At 38.8% G+C, this 25930-nt stretch overlaps 1 protein-coding gene across 2 annotated transcripts in view; it reads left to right on the top strand.

Moving 5' to 3' along the window:
• Positions 1-23050, top strand: part of olfm3a (olfactomedin 3a) — a 46898-nt gene extending 23848 nt beyond the window's left edge. For both annotated transcript variants that reach the window (XM_061964789.1, XM_061964788.1), the window contains exons 2-6: positions 7330-7473; positions 7532-7687; positions 18282-18501; positions 20853-20959; positions 21895-23050. In XM_061964789.1, the coding sequence (XP_061820773.1) occupies positions 7330-7473; positions 7532-7687; positions 18282-18501; positions 20853-20959; positions 21895-22572 (1305 nt within the window). In that variant the 3' untranslated portion in view covers positions 22573-23050. The remainder of the gene's footprint in view (positions 1-7329; positions 7474-7531; positions 7688-18281; positions 18502-20852; positions 20960-21894) is intronic.
• Positions 23051-25930: the final 2880 nt, after the last annotated feature.

Here is a 25930-nt window from a genome sequence, read left to right as displayed (position 1 = left end):
CGTGCAGTGATTTCCCCAGATTCTCTGAACCCTTTGCTGATATTACGGACCGTAGATGGTGAAATCCCTAAATTCCTTGCAATAGCTGGTTGAGAAAGGTTTTTCTTAAACTGGTCAACAATTTGCTCACGCATTTGTTGACAAAGTGGTGACCCTCACCCCATCCTTGTTTGTGAAATTTTATACCCAATCATGGCACCCACCTGTTCCCAATTAGCCTGTTCACCTGTGGGATGTTCCAAATAAGTGTTTGATGAGCATTCCTCAACTTTATCAGTATTTATTGCCACCTTTCCCAACTTCTTTGTCACGTGTTGCTGGCATCAAATTCTAAAGTTAATGATTATTTGCAAAAAAAAAAAAAGTTTATCAGTTTGAACATCAAATATGTTGTCTTTGTAGCATATTCAATTGAATATGGGTTGAAAATGATTTGCAAATCATTGTGTTCCGTTTATATTTACATCTAACACAATTTCCCAACTCATATGGAAACAGGGTTTGTATAATCAACGTTGTATCAATGTCTAGTGCCTGCTGGGAAAAGTACCAAAGTTGTTGCATATCTCTGAACATTTCTGAACCTGTGATATAATAACTATAAAATGTACCGTAGTAAAGCGTCAGTTTTGTGGTGAGAGAGATGATTCCATTGTAAGTCAAACGAGACAAATAAGAAAGTTGTTTCTGGTTGTTAGTTGGACTCCTTTCTGTTTCATGCAGAATGTTAGGATTAGAATCAATTTGCTTCCTTGAGCTGTGGGAACAATTCCATAGTGACTGAAAGACATCTGCATTTTTATACGGATTTGTTTTTGCCGCATATAAGCCATTCCTCTACAAAATGACATGCAACAAGGTTGTGTTGCCTTAGCATAATCTTGCAGTGTAAAGAACTTGGATTTAATAGGATGATAAGGGCATGGGTGTATATTAAGTACATCATCTACTAGTAACATGTACCAGTGTGTGTCTTCACTTCATGTCCCAGCAGGCACAAGACATTGATACAACGTTGGTTATACGTACATGTCCTTTTAAAACTGACTTTAAAACAACGTTGCAAAATATTTGTATTTATAGATTGAGACAACGTTTTTGTCTAACGTTGGATCTACGTCACAACCTGACATTGAATAAACGTTGTTAAAAAGCATGTTGTTTCAACGTTGTATTTGTGTTGTAGAATATTGGTTGGGAAATGACCACATTTCAATGGTCAAATTAATATCAGAACCCGACATTGATTGAACGTCATCAAAAAGCATGTTGTTACAATGTTGTGTTTGTGTTGTAGAATATTGGTTGGGAAATGACCAAATTTCAATGGTCAAATCAACGTCAGAACCCAGCATTGAATAAATGTCGTCAAAAAGCATGTTGTTTCAACGTTGTATTTGTGTTGTAGAATATTGGTTGGGAAATGACTAAAATTCAATGATCAAATAAACGTCAGAACCCAACATTGATTCAACGTCGTTAAAAAACATGTTGTTTCAACGTTGTATTTGTGTTGTAGACAATTGGTTGGGAAATGGCCAAAATTCAATGGTCAACTCAATGTCACAACCTGACATTGAATAAATGTTGTTGCAACGTTGTAGAATACTGGTTGGGAAATGACCAAATTTCAATGGTCAAATCAACGTTAGAACCTGATATTGATCAAACGTTGTCAAAAAACATGTTGTTTCAATGTTGTATTTGTGTTGTAGAATATTGGTTGGGAAATGACCAAAATTCAATGGTCAACTCAATGTCACAACCTGACATTGAATAAATGTTGTTTCAACGTTGTAGAATACTGGTTGGGAAATGACCAAATTTCAATGGTCAAATCAACGTTAGAACCTGATATTGATCAAACGTTGTCAAAAAACATGTTGTTTCAATGTTGTATTTGTGTTGTAGAATACTGGTTGGGAAATGACCAAAATTCAATGGTCAATTCAACGTCAGAACTCAACATTGATTAAACGTCGTCAAAAAGCATGTTGTTTCAACGTTAGGGTTGAGTTGTAAAATCTTGGTTGGAAAATGACCAAAATTCAATGGTCAAATCAACGTCAGAACCCGACAATGATTAAACGTTGTCATAAAGCATGTTGTTTCAATGTTGTATTTGTGTTGTAGAATATTGGTTGGGAAATGACCAAAATCCAATGGTCAACTCAATGTCACAACCTGACATTGAATAAATGTTGTTTCAACGTTGTAGAATATTGGTTGGGAAATGACCAAATTTCAATGGTCAAATCAAAGTTAGACCATGATATTGATTAAACGTCGTCAAAAAGCATGTTGTTTCAACGTTGTATTTGTGTTGTAAAATATTGGTCGAGAAATGACTAAAATTCAATGATCAAATCAATGTCAGAACCCAACATTGATTCAACGTCGTTAAAAAGCATGTTGTTTCAACGTTGTATTTGTGTTGTAGAATATTGGTTGGGAAATGACCAAAATTCAATGGTCAACTCAATGTCACAACCTGACATTGAATAAATGTTGTTTCAACGTTGTAGAATACTGGTTGGGAAATGACCAAATTTCAATGGTCAAATCAACGTTAGAACGCGATATTGATTAAACGTTGTCAAAAAACATGTTGTTTCAACGTTAGGGTTGAGTTGTAAAATTTTGGTTGGAAAATGACCAAAATTCAATGGTCAAATCAACGTCAGAACCCGACAATGATTAAACGTTGTCAAAAAGCATGTTGTTTCAACGTTGTATTTGTGTTGTAGAATATTGGTTGGGAAATGACCAAAATTCAATGGTCACAACCTGACATTGAATAAATGTTGTTTCAACGTTGTAGAATACTGGTTGGGAAATGACCAAATTTCAATGGTCAAATCAACGTTAGAACCTGATATTGATTAAACGTCGTCAAAAAGCATGTTGTTTCAATGTTGTAGAATATTTGTCGGGAAATGACTAAAATTCAATGATCAAATCAACGTCAGAACCCAACATTGATTAAATGTTGTCAAAAAGCATGTTGTTTCAACGTTGTATTTGTGTTGTAGAATATTGGTTGGAAAATGACCAAAATTCAATGGTCAATTCAACGTCAGAACTCAACATTGATTAAACGTCGTCAAAAAGCATGTTGCTTCAACGTTAGATTTGAGTTGGAAAATTTAGGTTGTAAAATGACCAAAATTCAATGGTCAAATCAACGTCAGAAACCAACATTGAATAAATGTCTTCAAAAAGCATGTTGTTTCAATGTTGTATTTGTGTTGTAGAATATTGGTTGGGAAATAACCAAAATTCAATGATTAAATCAACGTCAGAACTCAACATTGATTAAACGTCGTCAAAAAGCATGTTGCTTCAACGTTAGATTTGAGTTGGAAAATTTAGGTTGTAAAATGACCAAAAATCAATGGTCAAATCAACGTCACAACCCAGCATTCAATAAATGTCGTCAAAAAGCATGTTGTTTTTGACGTTGTATTTGTGTTGTAGAATATTGGTTGGGAAATGACTTCAAATCAATGTCACAACACAACGTCACAACCTGACATTGAATAAATCTTGTTTCAACGTTGTAGAATACTGGTTGGGAAATGACCAAATTTCAATGGTCAAATCAACGTTAGAACCTGATATTGATCAAACGTTGTCAAAAAACATGTTGTTTCAATGTTGTATTTGTGTTGTAGAATATTGGTTTGAAAATTACCAAAATTCAATGGTCTACTCAACATCACAACCTGACATTGAATAAATGTTGTTTCAACGTTGTATTTGTGTTGTAGAATATTGGTTGGGAAATGACCAAAATTCAATGGTCAAATCAACGTTAGAACCTGATATTGATTAAACGTTGTCAAAAAGCATGTTGTTTCAACGTTGTATTTGGGTTGTAGAATGTTAGTTGGGAAATGACCAAATTTCAATGGTCAAATAAACGTCAGAACTCAACATCGATTAAACGTCGTAGAAAAGCATGTTGTTTCAACGTTAGGGTTGAGTTGTAAAATTTAGGTTGGAAAATGACCAAAATTCAATGGTCAAATCAACGTCAGAACCCGACAATGATTAAACGTTGTCATAAAGCATGTTGTTTCAATGTTGTATTTGTGTTGTAGAATATTGGTTGGGAAATGACCAAAATTCAATGGTCAAATCAATGTCACAACCTGACATTGAATAAATGTTGTTTCAACGTTGTAGAATACTGGTTGGGAAATGACCAAATTTCAATGGTCAAATCAACGTTAGAACCTGATATTGATCAAACGTTGTCAAAAAACATGTTGTTTCAATGTTGTATTTGTGTTGTAGAATATTGGTTGAGAAATGACCAAAATTCAATGGTCAATTCAACGTCAGAACTCAACATTGATTAAACGTCGTCAAAAAGCATGTTGTTTCAACGTTAGGGTTGAGTTGTAAAATCTTGGCTGGAAAATGACCAAAATTCAATGGTCAAATCAACGTCAGAACCCGACAATGATTAAACGTTGTCATAAAGCATGTTGTTTCAATGTTGTATTTGTGTTGTAGAATATTGGTTGGGAAATGACCAAAATCCAATGGTCAACTCAATGTCACAACCTGACATTGAATAAATGTTGTTTCAACGTTGTAGAATATTGGTTGGGAAATGACCAAATTTCAATGGTCAAATCAAAGTTAGACCATGATATTGATTAAACGTCGTCAAAAAGCATGTTGTTTCAACGTTGTATTTGTGTTGTAAAATATTGGTCGAGAAATGACTAAAATTCAATGATCAAATCAATGTCAAAACCCAACATTGATTCAACCAAATTTCAATGGTCAAATCAACGTTAGAACCTGATATTGATTAAACGTCGTCAAAAAGCATGTTGTTTCAATGTTGTAGAATATTTGTCGGGAAATGACTAAAATTCAATGATCAAATCAACGTCAGAACCCAACATTGATTAAATGTTGTCAAAAAGCATGTTGTTTCAACGTTGTATTTGTGTTGTAGACAATTGGTTGGGAAATGACCAAAATTCAATGGTCAACTCAATGTCACAACCTGACATTGAATAAATGTTGTTTCAACGTTGTAGAATACTGGTTGGGAAATGACCAAATTTCAATGGTCAAATCAACGTTAGAACGCGATATTGATTAAACGTTGTCAAAAAACATGTTGTTTCAACATTAGGGTTGAGTTGTAAAATTTTGGTTGGAAAATGACCAAAATTCAATGGTCAAATCAACGTCAGAACCCGACAATGATTAAACGTTGTCAAAAAGCATGTTGTTTCAACGTTGTATTTGTGTTGTAGAATATTGGTTGGGAAATGACCAAAATTCAATGGTCACAACCTGACATTGAATAAATGTTGTTTCAACGTTGTAGAATACTGGTTGGGAAATGACCAAATTTCAATGGTCAAATCAACGTTAGAACCTGATATTGATTAAACGTCGTCAAAAAGCATGTTGTTTCAATGTTGTAGAATATTTGTCGGGAAATGACTAAAATTCAATGATCAAATCAACGTCAGAACCCAACATTGATTAAATGTTGTCAAAAAGCATGTTGTTTCAACGTTGTATTTGTGTTGTAGAATATTGGTTGGAAAATGACCAAAATTCAATGGTCAATTCAACGTCAGAACTCAACATTGATTAAACGTCGTCAAAAAGCATGTTGTTTCAATGTTAGGATTGAGTTGTAAAATTTAGGTTGGAAAATGACCAAAATTCAATGGTCAAATCAACGTCAGAACCCAACATTGAATAAATGTCTTCAAAAAGCATGTTGTTTCAACGTTGTATTTGTGTTGTAGAATATTGGTTGGGAAATAACCAAGATTCAATGATTAAATCAACGTCACAACCCAACATTGATTAAATGTCATTAAAAAGCATGTTGTTTCAACGTTGTATTTGTGTTGTAGAATATTGGTTTGAAAATTACCAAAATTCAATGGTCTACTCAACATCACAACCTGACATTGAATAAATGTTGTTTCAACGTTGTATTTGTGTTGTAGAATATTGGTTGGGAAATGACCAAAATTCAATGGTCAAATCAACGTTAGAACCTGATATTGATTAAACGTTGTCAAAAAGCATGTTGTTTCAACGTTGTATTTGGGTTGTAAAATTTAGGTTGTAAAATGACCAAAATTCAATGGTCAATTCAACGTCAGAACTCAACATTGATTAAACGTCGTCAAAAAGCATGCTGTTTCAACGTTAGGGTTGAGTTGTAAAATTTAGGTTGGAAAATGACCAAAATTCAATGGTCAAATCAACGTCAGAACCCGACAATGATTAAACGTTGTCATAAAGCATGTTGTTTCAATGTTGTATTTGTGTTGTAGAATATTGGTTGGGAAATGACCAAAATTCAATGGTCACAACCTGACATTGAATAAATGTTGTTTCAACGTTGTAGAATACTGGTTGGGAAATGACCAAATTTCAATGGTCAAATCAACGTTAGAACCTGATATTGATTAAACGTCGTCAAAAAGCATGTTGTTTCAACGTTGTATTTGTGTTGTAGAATATTGGTTGGAAAATGACCAAAATTCAATGGTCAATTCAACGTCAGAACTCAACATTGATTAAACGTCGTCAAAAAGCATGCTGTTTCAACGTTAGGGTTGAGTTGTAAAATTTAGGTTGGAAAATGACCAAAATTCAATGGTCAAATCAACGTCAGAACCCGACAATGATTAAACGTTGTCATAAAGCATGTTGTTTCAATGTTGTATTTGTGTTGTAGAATATTGGTTGGGAAATGACCAAAATTCAATGGTCACAACCTGACATTGAATAAATGTTGTTTCAACGTTGTAGAATACTGGTTGGGAAATGACCAAATTTCAATGGTCAAATCAACGTTAGAACCTGATATTGATTAAACGTCGTCAAAAAGCATGTTGTTTCAACGTTGTATTTGTGTTGTAGAATATTGGTTGGAAAATGACCAAAATTCAATGGTCAATTCAACGTCAGAACTCAACATTGATTAAACGTCGTCAAAAAGCATGCTGTTTCAACGTTAGGGTTGAGTTGTAAAATTTAGGTTGTAAAATGACCAAAATTCAATGGTCAAATCAATGTCAGAACCCAACATTGAATAAACATTGTCAAAAAGCATGTTTGAGTTGCTCAACGTCAGGACTTAATTCAACAAGTTCTCAACCTTGTTTCAACATCTTGTGCCTGCTGGGTGTGCTTCCTACCAGTCCTCTTCGTCTGTATCTTACATGTCGGCCTCTCTCCTTTGAACACAGCCTACTATCAGCTCTTCAGCGCTGAAGTGGATGACAACGCTGCGTCGCCCCCTGACTGTGGATTTGGTTTGTGTTGCAGACCGTCAGGCCCAGAGAGGGCTGGCAGGTGTACAGCTCGGCCCAGGATGCAGACGGCCGCTGCATCTGCACGGTGGTGGCGCCAGAGCAAAGTTTGTGCTCCAGAGATGCCAAAAGCAGGCAGCTCCGCCATCTTCTCGAGCAGGTAATCAACCGACCGTTTGGTAACAGTGGTTAAAGACTAGTCTGATGTCACATCCTAGGTGCAGAACATGTCTCAGTCCATTGAGGTGCTGAACCTGCGAACCCAGAGGGACTTGCAGTACGTGATGAAGATGGAGAACCACATGAAGGGTCTGAGGACCAAATTCAGGCAGATTGAGGATGACAAGAAAGCTGTCGTGGCCAGAAACTTCCAGGTTTGCATTGTTTTGATTGTTTTCCCTACTGTGACGTACAGAAGTTTGTGGACAGAGTTAGTTCGGATGATTGGGATTCCGATGTGCCGATTAGTATTGTCCGATTTTCATGAAAAAGTGTGTCATCGTCATTGCCGATTAATCCCGTTTCCTTTAATCCCCGATTGAAAAGTGTCTAGCAGCTATTTATGGGTGTCCATACACAGTGTGGAGCCATTCCCCTAAAATGGTAACAATCACCTCCATGATGGTAACTAAACTGGATTATTATCACTGGAGCATGCAGCCAAATATGTGACACAGCGGGAGAAAGCCGGGAGCAGAAATGCTAATAGCTAAGCTAACCACTAAATTGGCTTTAAACACTAAGAACAAAGTATTTAGTGACCTTTAGGAAGTGTAGAAGAACCAGCGTTACAAATGGAAGTAAGCAGTTTCAGTGGCCTAGTGGTTAGAGTGTCCACCCTGATATCGGTAGGTTGTGAGTTCAAACCCCAGCCGAGTCATACCAAAGACTATAAAAATGGGAGCCATTACCTCCCTGTTTGGCACTCAGCATCAAGGGTTGGAATTGGGGGTTAAATCACAAAAATGATCCCCGGGCGCGGCCACTGCTGCTGCTCACTTCTCCCCTCACCTCCCAGGAGGTGAACAAGGGGATGCAGAGGACAAATTTCACCACACATAGTGTGTGTGTGACAATCATTAGTACTTTAACTTAACTTTAATATATATATATATATATATATATATATATATATATTAGAGATGCGCGGATAGGCAATTATTTCATCCGCAACTGCATCACAAAAGTCGTCAACCATCCGCCATCCACCCGAACTAACATTTAATCAAAACCGCACCCGCCCGTTGTTATATATCTAATATAGACGATGCAAGGCATTAGTGAGGTTATAAAGCTTTTGCCTGTTAAAGAAAGGAGACTGATCCAATGCAGCAGAGACATTCAATACGTGCCACGCTGTCACGGCCCAGACGCACACCAGTGCGCAATCATCTGGGAGCCGCGCTGAGCGCACCTCCAAGCGCACTCGCGCCACTCAAACTGCTGCAGGCAGCTGCGTTCTATCTTGTTTTAACATCCTGTGGCACTCTTCTGGGATCACGGCGGACGAAACTGCTCATGCTCAGGGTGTTTGTGGAGGTTCGGGGTTTTGCACAAATGTGATGCACCATGTTAGATGTCCCGGTTTTGTGACTGTCGTAGACATAAACAGCGTCGCAGCTCTTGCAAATCACGTAGCCAGCATTACTATCATCCTGATTTACAACCTCATAAAAACGAGTCCACGCTGAACTTTTCTGGCCTTTTTTCCCCTGGTCTTTAGTATTCCCTTTTTTAGTTTGTCGCGTACCACGTTTGCTGCCGGCGTTGCCATCTCTTTTTTTTTTTCTTCTTCTGTTGTGGCGTGCTGCAGGTGCCTGCTCGTTTTTCGTATGTGGGTAGCAACATTTAACTATGTATATATATTTCCGAATTGGTTTAACTGCCACCCGCCTGAATCTATTTAAAATCTAATTTTTTTTTATTTCAACCGCCCGACCCGACCCGCGGATAAAATCTAATTTTTTTTTATTTCAACCGCCCGACCCGTGGATAATCCGCGGACTCCGCGGTTGTGTCCGCAAACCGCGCATCTCTAATATATATACTGTATATATATATATATATATATATATATATATATATATACCGTATTTTTCGGAGTATAAGTCGCTCCGGAGTATAAATTGCAATGGCCGAAAATGCATAACAAAGAAGGAAAAAAACATATATAAGTCGCACTGGAGTATAAGTCGCATTTTTTGGGGACATTTTATTTGATAAAAGCCAACACCAAGAATAGACATTTGAAAGGCAATTTAAAAGAAATAAAGAATAGTGAACAACAGGCTGAATAAGTGTACGTTATATGAGGCATAAATAAGCAACTGGTATGTTAACATAACATATTATGGTAAGAGTCATTCAAATAACTATAACATATAGAACATGCTATACGTTTAGCAAACAATCTGTCACTCCTAATCGCTAAATCCCCTGAAATCTTATACGTCTAGTCTCTTACGTGAACGAGATAAATAATATTATTTGATATTTTACGCTAATGTGTTAATCATTTCACACATAAGTCGCACCCCCGGCCAAACTATGAAAAAAACTGCGACTTATAGTCCGAAAAATACGGTATATGTGATTGTGAAGTGAATTATATTTATATAGCGATTTTCTCTAGTGACTCAAAACGCTTTGCATAGTGAAACCCAATATCTAAGTTACATTTAAAGCAGTGCGGGTGGCACTGGGAGCAGGTGGGTAAAGTGTCTTGCCCAAGGACACAACGGAAGTGAGTAGGATTGCGAAAGCGGGAATCGAACCTGGAACCTTCAAGTGTTTCATGATTCCTTGTGCAAGCCTGTTCATGGGTGAGGCTTTGGTTCGAACAAATGCAAATGAATAACTGCAGTTTTGATGTTTGGTGTTTTGACTGACATTAACAAGGTTTGATCTGATTCTGAATTGTGGGTTGTGTATAATCATGGATCCTGGAAATGGCAAACATGATGCTTTGGAAATGCATGATCTTGCGTTAATGGAGGAGTCAAATGTAACGCATTCAATTGGTGACACAATTAAAGGTCAAATGGAACCCTCTCAGGCTGAATTGTCAGAAATGACTGAAAATCAGAGATGGAAAAACAGGTGGACACAGATCAAACATCTGATGTTGAAAAACAATCCCAGGACGTAAAAAACCGCACAGTAAAAATGACACCAAAAGCCCTAATGGAGAGAATTGAAACACTTTATAAGGAGAGAAGATCCAAATTAAACAAGGCAAGCGAGAACATATCATGGAGATGATGGAAAATGAAGCAGACAAAATGGAAGTGCAATCTGCTTTCACCAAATATCTCAATGTTATAAAGGAAACTGCAAATCCCTCCTACCAATTCGACCTACAGAGGACCAAATCAAACACGACATATGGTACAAAGCAAAATTAATCAATGTACATGAATTTATTGAGCATGTTAACACCTGGACAAAAACACCAACCCTGGAAAATATCGAGGATCTGGAAAACTAAATCAATCCAAATGACAGCATTTATTAATGATAAATGGGTTGTACTTGTATAGCGCTTTTCTACCTTCAAGGTACTCAAAGCGCTTTAACACTACTTCCACATTTACCCATTCACACACACATTCACACACTGATGGCGGGAGCTGCCATGCAAGGCGCTAACCAGCAGCCATCAGGAGCAAGAGTGAAGTGTCTTGCTCAGGACACAACGGACATGACGAGGTTGGTACTAGGTGGGGATTGAACCAGGGACCCTCGGGTTGCGCACGGCCACTGCGCCACGCCGTCCCTATTTCTAATGTTATAAGTCCCAAATCACATGGGAGTCACACACGGTCTGGTTCTAGGAGATCAAGCACCTCCTCAGCTCGCAGACAGGCAGAAGCCGAAAGGGCTGCCCTCGCTGGCCGCTCTGCAGCTCTAAAAGAAAAACATGCATTGGAAGAGGAGGAGGAAAATGTAAACATGAAATTGGAAGAGGAGGAGTCACAGACATACTTGCCAACCCTCCCGGATTGTCCGGGACACTCCCGAAATTCAACGCCTCTCCCGAAAACCTCCCGGGACAAATTTTATCCCGAAAATCTCCCGAAATTCAGGCGGAGCTGGAAGCCACGCCCCCTCCAGCTCCATGCGGACCTGAGTGACGTGTCAACAGCCTGTATTCACGTCCGCTTTCCCACAATATAAACAGCGTGCCTGCCCAATCACGTTATAACTGTAGAATGATGGAGGGCGAGTTCTTGGTTTCTTATGTGGGTTTATTGTTAGGCAGTTTCATTAAAGTCCTCCCAGCACGGTAACAACACACAACAGCAGTCATGTTTTATTCTACCGTAAAGCAGTTCGTCTGCCGTAAACAGCAATGTTGTTGTAATATATTGAGTTGGAGGCAATAACCAGGCGAGGTGATGAAGTACGTCTCTTTACTGTAGACTTCAGAACAGACTCACACACTTGACGTCAGGTGCGCAACACCACGTAAATCGTTGGCCAACCAAAAAGTAACCCCAGTACGCTATAGCCAACATTCACCAGGAGATGGCAACAGACAAACACAGATCACTCTATTACATTCCTCCCCTTTTAGAAATGTAGAAGTTAAAATAAATAAACAACCCAACCAAAAAATGCAGCAGCTCAATTAAAAAACTGTACTTAAGCCACATTCTTTTTTTTCTTTTTTTTTTAGTACTCAACTCTTAACCCTCATTTGTAAACAATAACATGCTTATTATACAAACAGTATTTGTACACCTTTAACACAGATTGTTATACTGTCTTCAGAGATTCCGTTTTTTTGGTGATACTCGAAACCTTTCTGGGTGCGAAAGGGTGTTCAGCATGGTTAGAAAAATAGTGACAGAGAATAGAACAAGGATGGACAATTCAACCCTTAACTCAACAATGAGTAGATGAGTGTTATGTGTGTGTATATGTGTAAATAAATGAACACTGAAATTCAAGTATTTCTTTTATTTATTTATTTATTTATATATATATATATATATATATATATATATATATATATATATATATATATATATATATATATATATATATATATATATGAAATACTTGACTTGGTGAATTCTAGCTGTAAATATACTCCTCCCCTCTTAGCCACGCCCCCGACCCCCCTGTTTGTACTATCTGGAAATGTACACTAGGGGTCAACCTAAAGAACTGGTGCGTAGCTGTCAACACATGCCCCCAGACAGAGGCTATGAGATGGCAAAGTATTTGTTGGAAAAACACTTTGGTGACCAGTACCAGATAACAGCAGCTTACATGGAGAAAGTGTTTAACTGGCCTTTGGTGAAGTCTGAAGATGTACGAGCTCTGCAAGCCTACTCACTTTTCCTTCGAGAATGTTGCACTGCCATGGAAAACGTGCAGTATATGCAGGAACTTAATATGCCAGCTAACATGAAAACTGTGATCTCCAAGTTGCTGTACAGGCCGCGAGAAAGCTGGAGAGTCTCTGCATGCAGCATATTGGAAAACCACCATCGCAGACCTCAGTTCTCAGACATTGTAGCATTCATTGAGCGACAGGTGAAAATTGTCTCTGACCCAGTCTTTGGAGACATCCAGAATGCACAACAGAGTACAGGAAGTAAACCTGTAAAAGGAATGAATTGATTGATTGAGACTTTTATGAGTAGGTTGCACAGTGAAGTACATATTCCGTACAATTGACCACTAAATGGTAACACCCCAATACGTTTTTTAACTTGTTTAAGTCGGGGTCCACTTAAATTGATTCATGATACAGATATATACTATCATCATAATACAGTCATCACACAAGATAATCATCAGGGTGTATATATTGAAATATTTACATTATTTACAATTCGGAGTGTGGGGGGGTTAGGTTTGGTTGTTATCATCAGTCATCAACAATTGAGAACAGAGAAATGGATATTGAAACGGTGTAGGTCTGACTTGGTAGGATATGTACAGCAAGTAGTGGACATAGAGAGAGAGAGAGATCAGAAGGCATAAGAAAATTATCTACATTTGATTGTTTACATTTGATTATTAACAATCCGGGGAGGGTGTTAGTTTAGGGTTGAAGTTGCCTGGAGGTGTACTTTTATTGCGGTTTTGAAGGAGGATAGAGATGCCCTTACTTTTATACCTGTTGGGAGCGCATTCCACATTGATGTGGCATAGAAAGAGAATGAGTTAAGACCTTTGTTAGATCGGAATCTGGGTTTAACGTGGTTAGTGGAGCTCCCCCTGGTGTTGTGGTTATGGCGGTCATTTACGTTAAGGAAGTAGTTTGACATGTACTTCGGTATCAGGGAGGTGTAGCGGATTTTATAGACTAGGCTCAGTGCAAGTTGTTTTACTCTGTCCTTCACCCTGAGCCAGCCCACTTTGGAGAAGTGGGTAGGAGTGAGGTGTGATCTGGGGTGGAGGTCTAGAAGTAATCTGACTAGCTTGTTCTGGGATGTTTGCAGTTTAGATTTGAGGGTTTTGGAAGTGCTAGGGTACCAGGAGGTGCATGCGTAATCGAAAAAGGGTTGAACGAGAGTTCCCGCTAGAATCTTCATGGTGCTTTTGTTGACCAGAGAGGAGATTCTATAGAGAAATCTCGTTCGTTGGTTGACCTTTTTGATTACCTTGGTTGCCATTTTATCACAGGAAAGATTAGCCTCTAGAATGGAACCTAGGTACAAGGTCATCCCAAATTCAAAGGTGACCATTACTATCGAAACCTCTGAAGGAGAAGATCAAACCAGATTTAAACCTGCTCCAAAGCAAAGTGCATCTGCTCGTACCACAAACGCCTGTGTTTGCTGCTCTAAAAATCGCGCTCTTGACCAGTGTCCTGATATGGAGGAGAAGACCCACAGGGAGAAGATAACTTTCATAAGACAGAAAGGAATCTGTTTGGGTGTCTTCATGTTGGACATTTTAGCAGGCATTGTGACAAGCGCTTGACCTGCAAGGTATGCAAGCAAAACCATCCAAGTCTGCTTCATATTCGACAGAAAGAAAGAGCAAGCAACATAAATGCAAACCACAATAAGGCAAGGAAACTATCTGTGAGTAATCTAAGTAAGTATCTCTGCAAACATGTGGACGAACGGGGGCTGGTAATGGAAATGGAATTCTGTCAATTCTGCCTGTACAGATAAAGTCCAATAAAGGACACAGTCATACAAACCTATGCATTCCTGGATCCGGGCAGCACAGATACATTTTGTTCTGAAAACTTGATGACAAAGCTCAACTTGAATGGAAGGAAAACTAAAATAAGATTCCTAACCATGGGCCCAAAAACATCAGTTTCCAGTTACATGCTGATGGACTTAGAGATTTCAAGCCTCACTGGGCAACAGTTCTACGACCTTCCCAAGGTCTACACCCAAAAAAGGATGCCCGTAACGACAAGCAACCTCATCAATGAAGAGGAGTTGGCTAAATGGCCATACTTGGATGGCGTCACTCTTCCTCGTATTCAAGCCAATGTAGAGCTATTGATTAAGACCAATGCGTCTAAACTGCTTGAACCCTGGGAAGTGGTCAACAGTCGTAGAAATGGGCCGTATGCCGTTAAGACCCTATTGGGGTGGGGGTCATTAATGGCCTTCCTGACTACAGTGAGAAGAGGAGGAAGATTGGCTGCTCCACTACTACTGTCAACAGGATCTCCATAACAAAGCTGGTGGAGCTGCTGCACAATCAATATAACCATGATTTTAACAACAGGTCATCAGAAGACAAAGAAGAAATGTCTAGAGATGACATGAAGGTCATGACTGATTCATGCAAGCTTCAAGATGGACACTACACTTTGGAACTGCCCTTTAAAAGGAAGGATGATGTGTCTCTGTCCAACAATCAGTGTGTTGCTAGGCAACGCATACTTGGTCTGAAAAGGAGGTTTGGGAAAGATGAAAGATTTCACAGAGAATCTACTGCCTTTCTCAATGATGTAATCAGTAAAGGTTATGCAGAGCGTGTCCCTGAAGAGCAAGTGGACCGTTCAGATGGGAAGGTGTGGTACATTTCACACCATGGGGTGTGCCACCCCAAAAAAGGAACTCTGCGTGTGGTATTTGATAGTGGCGCAGAGTACAGAGGAGTTAAAGTGGATGAGTTACTGACTCACAAAGGATGGATAGAAGGCCCTGAGTTTCTGAAGAAACCAGAGCAAGAGTGGCCAGCTGATATCTTGGAGTTTGGGATTCCAGCAGAGGACCCAGAGGTAACACCAATGCAGTTATTGTTGATACTCGAAGTGCTACTCACCAACTGATCACTTATTTCTCTGACTGGAAACGGTTGAAGAGGTCAGTTGCCTGGATCCTGAAAATAAGGAGGACTCTACTGGAGATGAGTCAAAAGAGAAAACTACTAAGTGATGACAAAATGGATCAGGAAATGATGCGCATTAAAGCTGCACTGGGAAACCAAACTCTAACACCAGACGATCTTTCAAGAGCTGAGACAGCCATCATCCACTTCACTCAAGAGCAAAGATTCCCACAGGAACTTGCTTTATTGAAATCTGGGAAGAGTAACGTGAAGAAAGACAGTTCCATTTACAAGCTGGACCCCATTCTGGAAAATGGTTTGCTTAGAGTAGGAGGGAGATTGAGTAAAGCAGCAATGTCAGAGGATTCTAAACATCCCATTATCCTTGCAAAAGATCTCCATATCTCCGCTCTGATACTAAAACACATCCACGAACAACTGGGCCACGGTGGGAGAAACCACGTACTCTCCAGGCTGAGAAGGAAATATTGGATCACAAGTGCTAATGCAGCCACAAGAAAAATCATTTCAAACTGTGTTTTCTGTAAACGCCATAGAGGGAAATTGGGCGAACAGAAGATGTCAGACCTGCCTGTAGAGAGGATCGCTGCCGACTTACCTCCATTTACCAACGTCGGAGTTGATTATTTCGGCCCAGTTGAGGTCAATAGAGGTCGTTCATTGGAAAAGCGATATAGGGTCATCTTTACCTGTATGGCATGTAGAGCAGTCCATTTGGAAGTCGCCTACTCCTTGGACACAGATTCCTCTTTAAATGCTCTACGCAGCTTCATTTGTAGAAGAGGACCAGGCTCTCATTTAAGGTCTGACAATGGAACCAATTTTGTTGGTGCTGAAAGAGAGTTAAGAGAAGCATTCTCTGCTCTAAACCACAGCAAAGTACAGTCGGCATTTCTGGAGGAAGGAACACAGTGGAGCTTCAACCCACCAACAGCCTCTCACCATGGAGTTGCATGGGAGAGCTTGATCAGAATTGTCCGACGAACATTGACATCAGTTCTACGACAGCAAACCTCGAATGACGAAGGATTTCAAACGGTGCTGTGTGAAGTCGAAGAGATCCTGAATGACCGCCCCATAACAAGGTTGTCTGGGGATCCCAATGATCTAGAAGCCCTCACTCCCAATCACATTCTGACCATGAAAGGAACACCAATTTTGGATTATTCGAAAAGTCAGACCTCCTATTTCAAACGAAGATGGAGACAAGTCCAATATATCTCGGACCTATTCTGGAACCGCTGGTTAAGAGGGTACTTACCTTTGCTACAGGAGCGGCAGAGTTGGAGCAAACAGAGAAGAAGTCTCGTCCCAAATGACATTGGACTGATCGCAGACACTACCGCTCCACGTGACTCCTGTTACTTGGAAGAGTCATGAAGACTTATCCGGATTAAAAAGGATTGGTGCGTTCTGCTAGTCAAAACTAAAACAAGCACACTGGTCAGACCAGTTACAAAGCTGTGCTTGCTGCAAGACGCTGAAGTATAAAAAAAACAACCTCAAAGGTGATTATAATTTGTTTATGTTTATGGCTCAATTGTTATTATTATTTTGAATTGTTCATGCCATCCTGCCCTTCTCATTTGGGTGCCGGAGTGTTGGAGTTGAAGTGTTGACAGGGATGGGACCGTTGCGATGGTGCGGTTGCCATGGTAACCTCATTTAATTGGGTTCAGGTGGGAGCACTCGGGGGCGATTGCATGGAGGACACAGTTTTCGACCGTGCCGTGCGGGCCGTGTGTGGTCAGGTCTCGCTGCTGTGACAATGTTCCATTCAAGGTCCGCATACATTATGTTCTATAGCCTACATTTAATTTAATTTTCCATCCATCCATCTTATTCCGCTTATCCGAGGTTGGGGGCAGCAGCCTAAGCAGGGAAGCCCAGACTTCCCTCTCCCCAGCCACTTGGTCCAGCTCCTTCCGGGGGATCCCTAGGCGTTCCTAGGCCAGCCGGGAGACATAGTCTTCCCAACGTGTCCTGGGTCTTCCCCGTGGCCTCCTACCGGTCGGACGTGCCCGAAACACCTCCCTAGGGAGGCGTTCGAGTGGCATCCTGACCAGATGCCCGAACCACCTCATCTGGCTCCTCTCCATGTGGAGGAGCAGCGGCTTTACTTTGAGCTACCCCCGAATGACAGAGCTACTCACCCTATCTCTAAGGGAGAGCCCCGCCACCCGCCGGAGGAAACTCATTTCGGCCGCTTGTACCCGTGATCTTGTCCTTTCGGCCACCTGGGGTAACAGTAGTAAAGGGGTTAACCTCCTAGTGCCCCAAGACCCCATAGAGGAGCCTCCACTGCCGGATGCACTTTAACGTCATGCCCAGGACACACACACACAATAGGTGTGGTGAAATGTATCCTCTGCATTTTGACCCATCCTAGGAGGTGAGGGGAGCAGTGAGCAGCAGCGTGAGCCGCGCCCGGGAATCATTTTTAGTGATTTAATCCCCAATTCCAACCCTTGATGCCGAGTTCCAAGCAGGGAAGTAATGGCTCCCATTTTTATAGTCTTTGGTATGACTCGGCCGGAGTTTGAACTCACGACCTCCCAGTCTCAGGGCGGACACTCCAACCACAAGGCCACTAAGCTGATATCACGACTGGATCAGGACACGCTTGAATCCTAGCCATCTCTCTTCTTATTCATGACCTTTGTGCGGTGGCATTGATCCTTTTAGGAGCTCAAAGACAAGATGGAGGAGCTGAAGCCATTGATCCCAGTGTTGGAGCAGTACAAGATGGACGCTGCGCTGGTCTCCGACTTCAAAGAGGAAGTCAGGAACCTGTCGTCAGCGCTGACGAGCATCCAGGAAGAAATGGGCGCTCACGACTACGACAAACTCTACCAGCGTGTTGTGCGTCTGGACCACAGGCTGCGCAGCTGCATGGGCAAGTTAAGTGAGTCAACTTCTAACCATGCCGTGTAGACTATTAAGGTGACACAATTCATCAATAAGTTAAGTGAGTTAACTTCTAACCATGCCGTGTAGATTGTTAAGGTGACACAAATCATCAATAAGTTAAGTGAGTCAACTTCTAACCATCCCGTGTAGATTGTTAAGGTGACACAAATCATCAATAAGTTAAGTGAGTAAACTTCTAACCATGCCGTGTAGATTATTAAGGTGACACAAATCATCAATAAGTTAAGTGAGTTAACTTCTCCATGCCGTGTAGATTAAGTTAAGTGAGTTAACTTCTCCATGCCGTGTAGATTAAAGTAACACAAATCATCAATAAGCTAAGTGAGTTAACTTCCCCATGCCGTGTAGATTAAGGTGACACAAATCATCAATAAATTAAGTGAGTCAACTTCTAACCATGCCGTGTAGATTGTTAAAGAAACACAAATCATCAATAAGTTAAGTGAGTCAACTTCTCCATGCCGTGTAGATTAAGTTAAGTGAGTTAACTTCTCCATGCCGTGTAGATTAAAGTAACACAAATCAGCAATAAATTAAGTGAGTCAACTTCTCCATGCCGTGTAGATTAAGGTGACACAAATCATCAATAAGTTCAATGAGTTAACTTCTCCATGCTGTGTAGACTGTAAAGGTGACACAAATCATCAATAAGTTAAGTGAGTCAACTTCTAACCATCCCGTGTAGATTATTAAGGGGACACAAATCATCAATAAATTAAGTGAGTCAACTTCTAACCATCCCGTGTAGATTATTAAGGTGACACAAATCATCAATAAATTAAGTGAGTCAACTTCTAACCATCCCGTGTAGATTATTAAGGTGACACAAATCATCAATAAGTTAAGTGAGTCAACTTCTAACCATCCTGTGTAGATTATTAAGGTGACACAAATCATCAATAAATTAAGTGAGTCAACTTCTAACCATCCCGTGTAGATTATTAAGGTGACACAAATCATCAATAAGTTAAGTGAGTCAACTTCTAACCATCCTGTGTAGATTATTAAGGTGACACAAATCATCAATAAATTAAGTGAGTCAACTTCTAACCATCCCGTGTAGATTATTAAGGTGACACAAATCATCAATAAGTTAAGTGGGTTAACTTCTCCATGCCGTGTAGATTAAGGTGACACAAATCATCAATAAGTTAAGTGAGTCAACTTCTAACCATGCCGTGTAGATTATTAAGGGGACACAAATCATCAATAAGTTAAGTGGGTCAACTTCTAACCATCCCGTGTAGATTATTAAGGTGACACAAATCATCAATAAGTTAAGTGGGTCAACTTCTAACCATCCCGTGTAGATTATTAAGGTGACACAAATCATCAATAAGTTAAGTGAGTCAACTTCTAACCATGCCGTGTAGATTATTAAGGGGACACAAATCATCAATAAGTTAAGTGAGTCAACTTCTAACCATCCCGTGTAGATTATCAAGGTGACACAAATCATCAATAAGTTAAGTGGGTCAACTTCTAACCATCCCGTGTAGATTATTAAGGTGACACAAATCATCAATAAGTTAAGTGAGTCAACTTCTAACCATGCCGTGTAGATTATTAAGGGGACACAAATCATCAATAAGTTAAGTGAGTCAACTTCTAACCATCCCGTGTAGATTATTAAGGTGACACAAATCATCAATAAATTAAGTGAGTTTACTTCTAACCATCCCGTGTAAATTATTAAGGTGACACAAATCATCAATAAGTTAAGTGAGTTTACTTCTAACCATCCCGTGTAGATTATTAAGGTGACACAAATCATCAATAAGTTAAGTGAGTCAACTTCTAACCATCCCGTGTAGATTATTAAGGTGACACAAATCATCAATAAGTTAAGTGAGTCAACTTCTAACCATCCCGTGTAGATTATTAAGGTGACACAAATCATCTATAAGTTAAGTGAGTCAACTTCTAACCATGCCGTGTAGATTATTAAGGTGACACAAATCATCAATAAATTAAGTGGGTTAACTTCTCCATGCCGTGTATATTAAGGTGACACAAATCATCAATAAGTTAAGTAAGTTACCGGTAACTTCTCCATGCCGTGTAGATTAAGTTAAGTGAGTTAACTTCTCCATGCCGTGTAGATTAAAGTAACACAAATCATCAATAAATTAAGTGAGTTTACTTCCCCATGCCGTGTAGATTATTAAGGTGACACAAATCATCAATAAGTTAAGTGAGTTAACTTCTCCATGCCGTGTAGATTATTAAGGTGACACAAATCATCAATAAGTTAAGCACTGGACTTGTTTGACACTGCAACTTGCTGGTAAAGTCCATTCTCCTGCTGCTTTCCTTCCCTGACAGCATGCGGGAAATTAATGAAAGTCTCTGGACCCGTCACAGTCAAGACCTCTGGGACTCGGTTCGGGGCGTGGATGACGGACTCGCTGGCGTCAACAAGACACAACAGAGTGAGAGCACTTTTTACCCTTTTTATGATGCCAATTCCCATAGTGATGACATGTAAGTGTTGCATATATTTAAGGTGAGTGTTGACAGTTGACAAATATCAACGTAATGTTTAATCTTGTTCTGACTGCGGTTTTATTGCATACAATTTTTTGATCAAAACAAAGTCAATAGTACACAACAACTCAAGAAAATTACTAACTACTATCTACTACTATTTATTGAGTTTTGGTCATTTCTCAACCAATATTTTACAACACAAACACAACATTGAAACAACATGCTTTTTGACCTTTATATTATGTACATATACATGTGTATGTGTGTATGTATATGTATATACACATACATATGTATGTATATGTATATACACATATACATACAGTATACACATATATATGTATATACACGTATACATATATATGTATATACACATATACTGGTATATACACGCACATATGTATACATATATACATACATACATATATATACCGGTATATATGCGTGTGTGTATATATATATGTATGTGTATATATAAATATAAATGATAAATGGGTTATACTTGTATAGCGCTTTTCTACCTTCAAGGTACTCAAAGCGCTTTGACACTATTTACACATTCACCCATTCACACACACATTCACACACTGATGGCGGGAGCTGCCTCTGCATATGTATATATGTAAATATATATGCATATGTATATACATGTGTATATACTGTATACATTTGTGTATATATAATTACATGTGTGTGAATATATATTCACACATACATATATATATATATATACATATATATACATATTTTGTATATATACATGTGTATATATGCATATATATTTACATATATATATATATACATATGTGTGTGTATATATAGATATGTTTGTATATATATATAAATATAAATGAATAACTCCACCAATGTGACCCAGGTCTGGTACATGGACGGTTACACCAACAGCAAGATCGTCCGGGAGTTCCAAACAATGGAGGACTTCATGGCGGGGGTGGTGGCTCGCAGCTACAGCCTTCCCTTCAAATGGGAAGGAACCAATCACATCGTCTACAACGGCTCTCTCTACTACAACAAGTACCAGAGCAACATCATCGTCAAGTACTGCTTCGAGACCGGCACAGTTCTGGCCCAGAGAGCTTTGGAATTTGCCGGCTTCCACAACATGTACCCGTACACGTGGGGAGGCTACTCTGACATCGACATCATGGCGGACGAGCTGGGCATGTGGGTGGCCTACGCCACCAACCAAAACGCCGGCAATGTGGTCCTCTCCCAAATGGACCCCGTCACCCTGCAGGTCCTGAACACCTGGAACACGGAGTACTCCAAAAGGAACGCGGGGGAGTCCTTTATGATCTGCGGGACTCTCTACATCACCAACTCTCACCTGTCCGGTGCCAAGGTCTACTACGCCTACTCCACCAAGACGTCCACGTACGAGTACGTGGACATTCCTTTCCTCAACCAGTACTTCCACATCTCCATGCTGGACTACAACGCCAGAGAGCGAGTGCTGTACGCCTGGAACAACGGACACCAGGTCTTGTTCAACGTCACCCTCTTCCACGTCATAGAGACCGATGACGGCTCTTAAAGCTCATCACAGTTGTGGAGAATGGCTGTAGTTTTCTAACATGAAGACTGTTGAATGGAGCATGAAGAACATCTCCATTGTTGACTGGCATCAATGTGGAGCTTATATGTTTGCATGTTGCTACAGCGTCTCATCACACTGCAATATGAAGTCTATTCTCTTGCTACTTAACCCCACTTTTTGACACTTAGAAAAAATCCTGACTTTTTTACACTGTGACAAAAAAATTCCGACTTTTTTGACAGTTAGAAAAAATCCAGACTTTTTGACACTTAAAAAAATCCCCACTTTTTGACAAAAATATCCCAACTTTGACACTTAGAAAAAATCCAGACTTTTTGACACTTAGAAAAAATCCAGACTATTTGATACTTGGAAAAAAATCCCCACTTTTTAACACTTGTAAAAAAAATCCAGGCTTTGAGACAAAAAAATCCCCACTTTTTGACAAAACAATTTCCGACATTTTGACACTTGGAAAAAATCCAGTTTTTGACACTTAAAAAAAATCGACTTTGTGACAAAAACATTTCCGACTTTTTGACCTTTGGAGAAAATCACGACTTTTTGACACTTAGAAAAAATCCCCACTTTTTGACACTTAGAAAAAATCCCCACTTTTTGACACTTAGAAAAAATCCCCACTTTTTGACACTTAGAAAAAATCCCCACTTTTTGACCCAAAAAATTTCCAGAGTTTTTGACACTGTGACAAAAAATTCCCCACTTTTTGACAAAAATATCCCGACTTTTTGCAAAAAAATGTTCAACATTTTGACACTTACAAAAAATCCCGACTATTTAATACTTGGAAAAAAATCCCGACTTTTTGACACTTGTAAAAAATCCAGGCTTTGAGACAAAAAAATCCCCACTTTTTGACAAAACAATTTCCGACATTTTGACACTTGGAAAAAAATCCAGACTTTTTGACACTTGGAAAAAATCCAGAGTTTTTGACACTTAAAAAAAAATCGACTTTGTGACAAAAACATTTCCGACTTTTTGACCTTTGGAGAAAATCACGACTTTTTGACACTTATAAAAAATCCCCACTTTTTGACACTTATAAAAAATCCCCACTTTTTGACCCAAAACATTTCCAGAGTTTTTGACACTGTGACAAAAAATTCCCCACTTTTTGACAAAAATATCCCGACTTTTTGCAAAAAAAATTTCAACATTTTGACACTTAGAAAAAATCCCGACTATTTAATACTTGGAAAAAAATCCCGACTTTTTGACACTTGTAAAAAATCCAGGCTTTGAGACAAAAAAATCCCCACTTTTTGACAAAACAATTTCCGACATTTTGACATTTGGAAAAAAATCCAGACTTTTTGACACTTGGAAAAAATCCAGAGTTTTTGACACTTAAAAAAAATCGACTTTGTGACAAAAACATTTCCGACTTTTTGACCTTTGGAGAAAATCACGACTTTTTGACACTTAGAAAAAATCCCCACTTTTTGACACTTAGAAAAAATCCCCACTTTTTGACACTTAGAAAAAATCCCCACTTTTTGACCCAAAAAATTTCCAGAGTTTTTGACACTGTGACAAAAAATTCCCCACTTTTTGACAAAAATATCCCGACTTTTTGCAAAAAAAATTTCAACATTTTGACACTTAGACATAATCCCGACTATTTAATACTTGGAAAAAAATCCCGACTTTTTGACACTTGTAAAAAATCCAGGCTTTGAGACAAAAAAATCCCCACTTTTTGACAAAACAATTTCCGACATTTTGACACTTGGAAAAAAATCCCGACTTTTTGACACTTGGAAAAAATCCAGTTTTTGACACTTAAAAAAAAATCGACTCTGTGACAAAAACACTTCTGTCTTTTTGACACTTGGAGAAAATCACAACTTTTTGACACTTAGAAAAAATCACGACTTTTTGACACTTAGAAAAAATCCCCAAAAAATTTCCAGAGTTTTTGACAAAATAATTTCCGACTTTTTGACACTTGGAAAAAATCAGCTTTGTGACAAAAACATTTCCGACGTTTTGACAATTAGAAAAAAATCACAACTTTTTGACACTTTGAAAAAAATCCACACTTTTTGACACTTAAAAAAAATCTCCACTTTTTGACACTTAGAAAAAATCCCCACTTTTTGACACTTAGAAAAAATCCCCACTTTTTGACCCAAAAAATTTCCAGAGTTTTTGACACTGTGACAAAAAATTCCCCACTTTTTGACAAAAATATCCCGACTTTTTGCAAAAAAATGTTCAACATTTTGACACTTAGAAAAAATCCCAACTATTTAATACTTGGAAAAAAATCCCGACTTTTTGACACTTGTAAAAAATCCAGGCTTTGAGACAAAAAAATCCCCACTTTTTGACAAAACAATTTCCGACATTTTGACACTTGGAAAAAAATCCAGACTTTTTGACACTTGGAAAAAATCCAGAGTTTTTGACACTTAAAAAAAATCGACTTTGTGACAAAAACATTTCCGACTTTTTGACCTTTGGAGAAAATCACGACTTTTTGACACTTAGAAAAAATCCCCACTTTTTGACACTTAGAAAAAATCCCCACTTTTTGACACTTAGAAAAAATCCCCACTTTTTGACCCAAAAAATTTCCAGAGTTTTTGACACTGTGACAAAAAATTCCCCACTTTTTGACAAAAATATCCCGACTTTTTGCAAAAAAAATTTCAACATTTTGACACTTAGACATAATCCCGACTATTTAATACTTGGAAAAAAATCCCGACTTTTTGACACTTGTAAAAAATCCAGGCTTTGAGACAAAAAAATCCCCACTTTTTGACAAAACAATTTCCGACATTTTGACACTTGGAAAAAAATCCCGACTTTTTGACACTTGGAAAAAATCCAGTTTTTGACACTTAAAAAAAAATCGACTCTGTGACAAAAACACTTCTGTCTTTTTGACACTTGGAGAAAATCACAACTTTTTGACACTTAGAAAAAATCACGACTTTTTGACACTTAGAAAAAATCCCCAAAAAATTTCCAGAGTTTTTGACAAAATAATTTCCGACTTTTTGACACTTGGAAAAAATCAGCTTTGTGACAAAAACATTTCCGACGTTTTGACAATTAGAAAAAAATCACAACTTTTTGACACTTTGAAAAAAATCCACACTTTTTGACACTTAAAAAAAATCTCCACTTTTTGACACTTAGAAAAAATCCCCACTTTTTGACACTTAGAAAAAATCCCCACTTTTTGACACTTAGAAAAAATCCCCACTTTTTGACACTTAAAAAATTTTTCCAGAGTTTTTGAGAAAATAATTTCCGACTTTTTGACACTTGGAAAAAATCAGCTTTGTGACAAAAACATTTCCGACTTTTTGACACTTAG

The sequence above is a fragment of the Nerophis lumbriciformis genome, linkage group LG07 (genome assembly GCF_033978685.3).
Source record: "Nerophis lumbriciformis linkage group LG07, RoL_Nlum_v2.1, whole genome shotgun sequence".
Classification (NCBI taxonomy): Eukaryota; Metazoa; Chordata; class Actinopteri; order Syngnathiformes; family Syngnathidae; genus Nerophis; species Nerophis lumbriciformis.
This window is presented reverse-complemented; position numbering and strand designations above follow the sequence as displayed.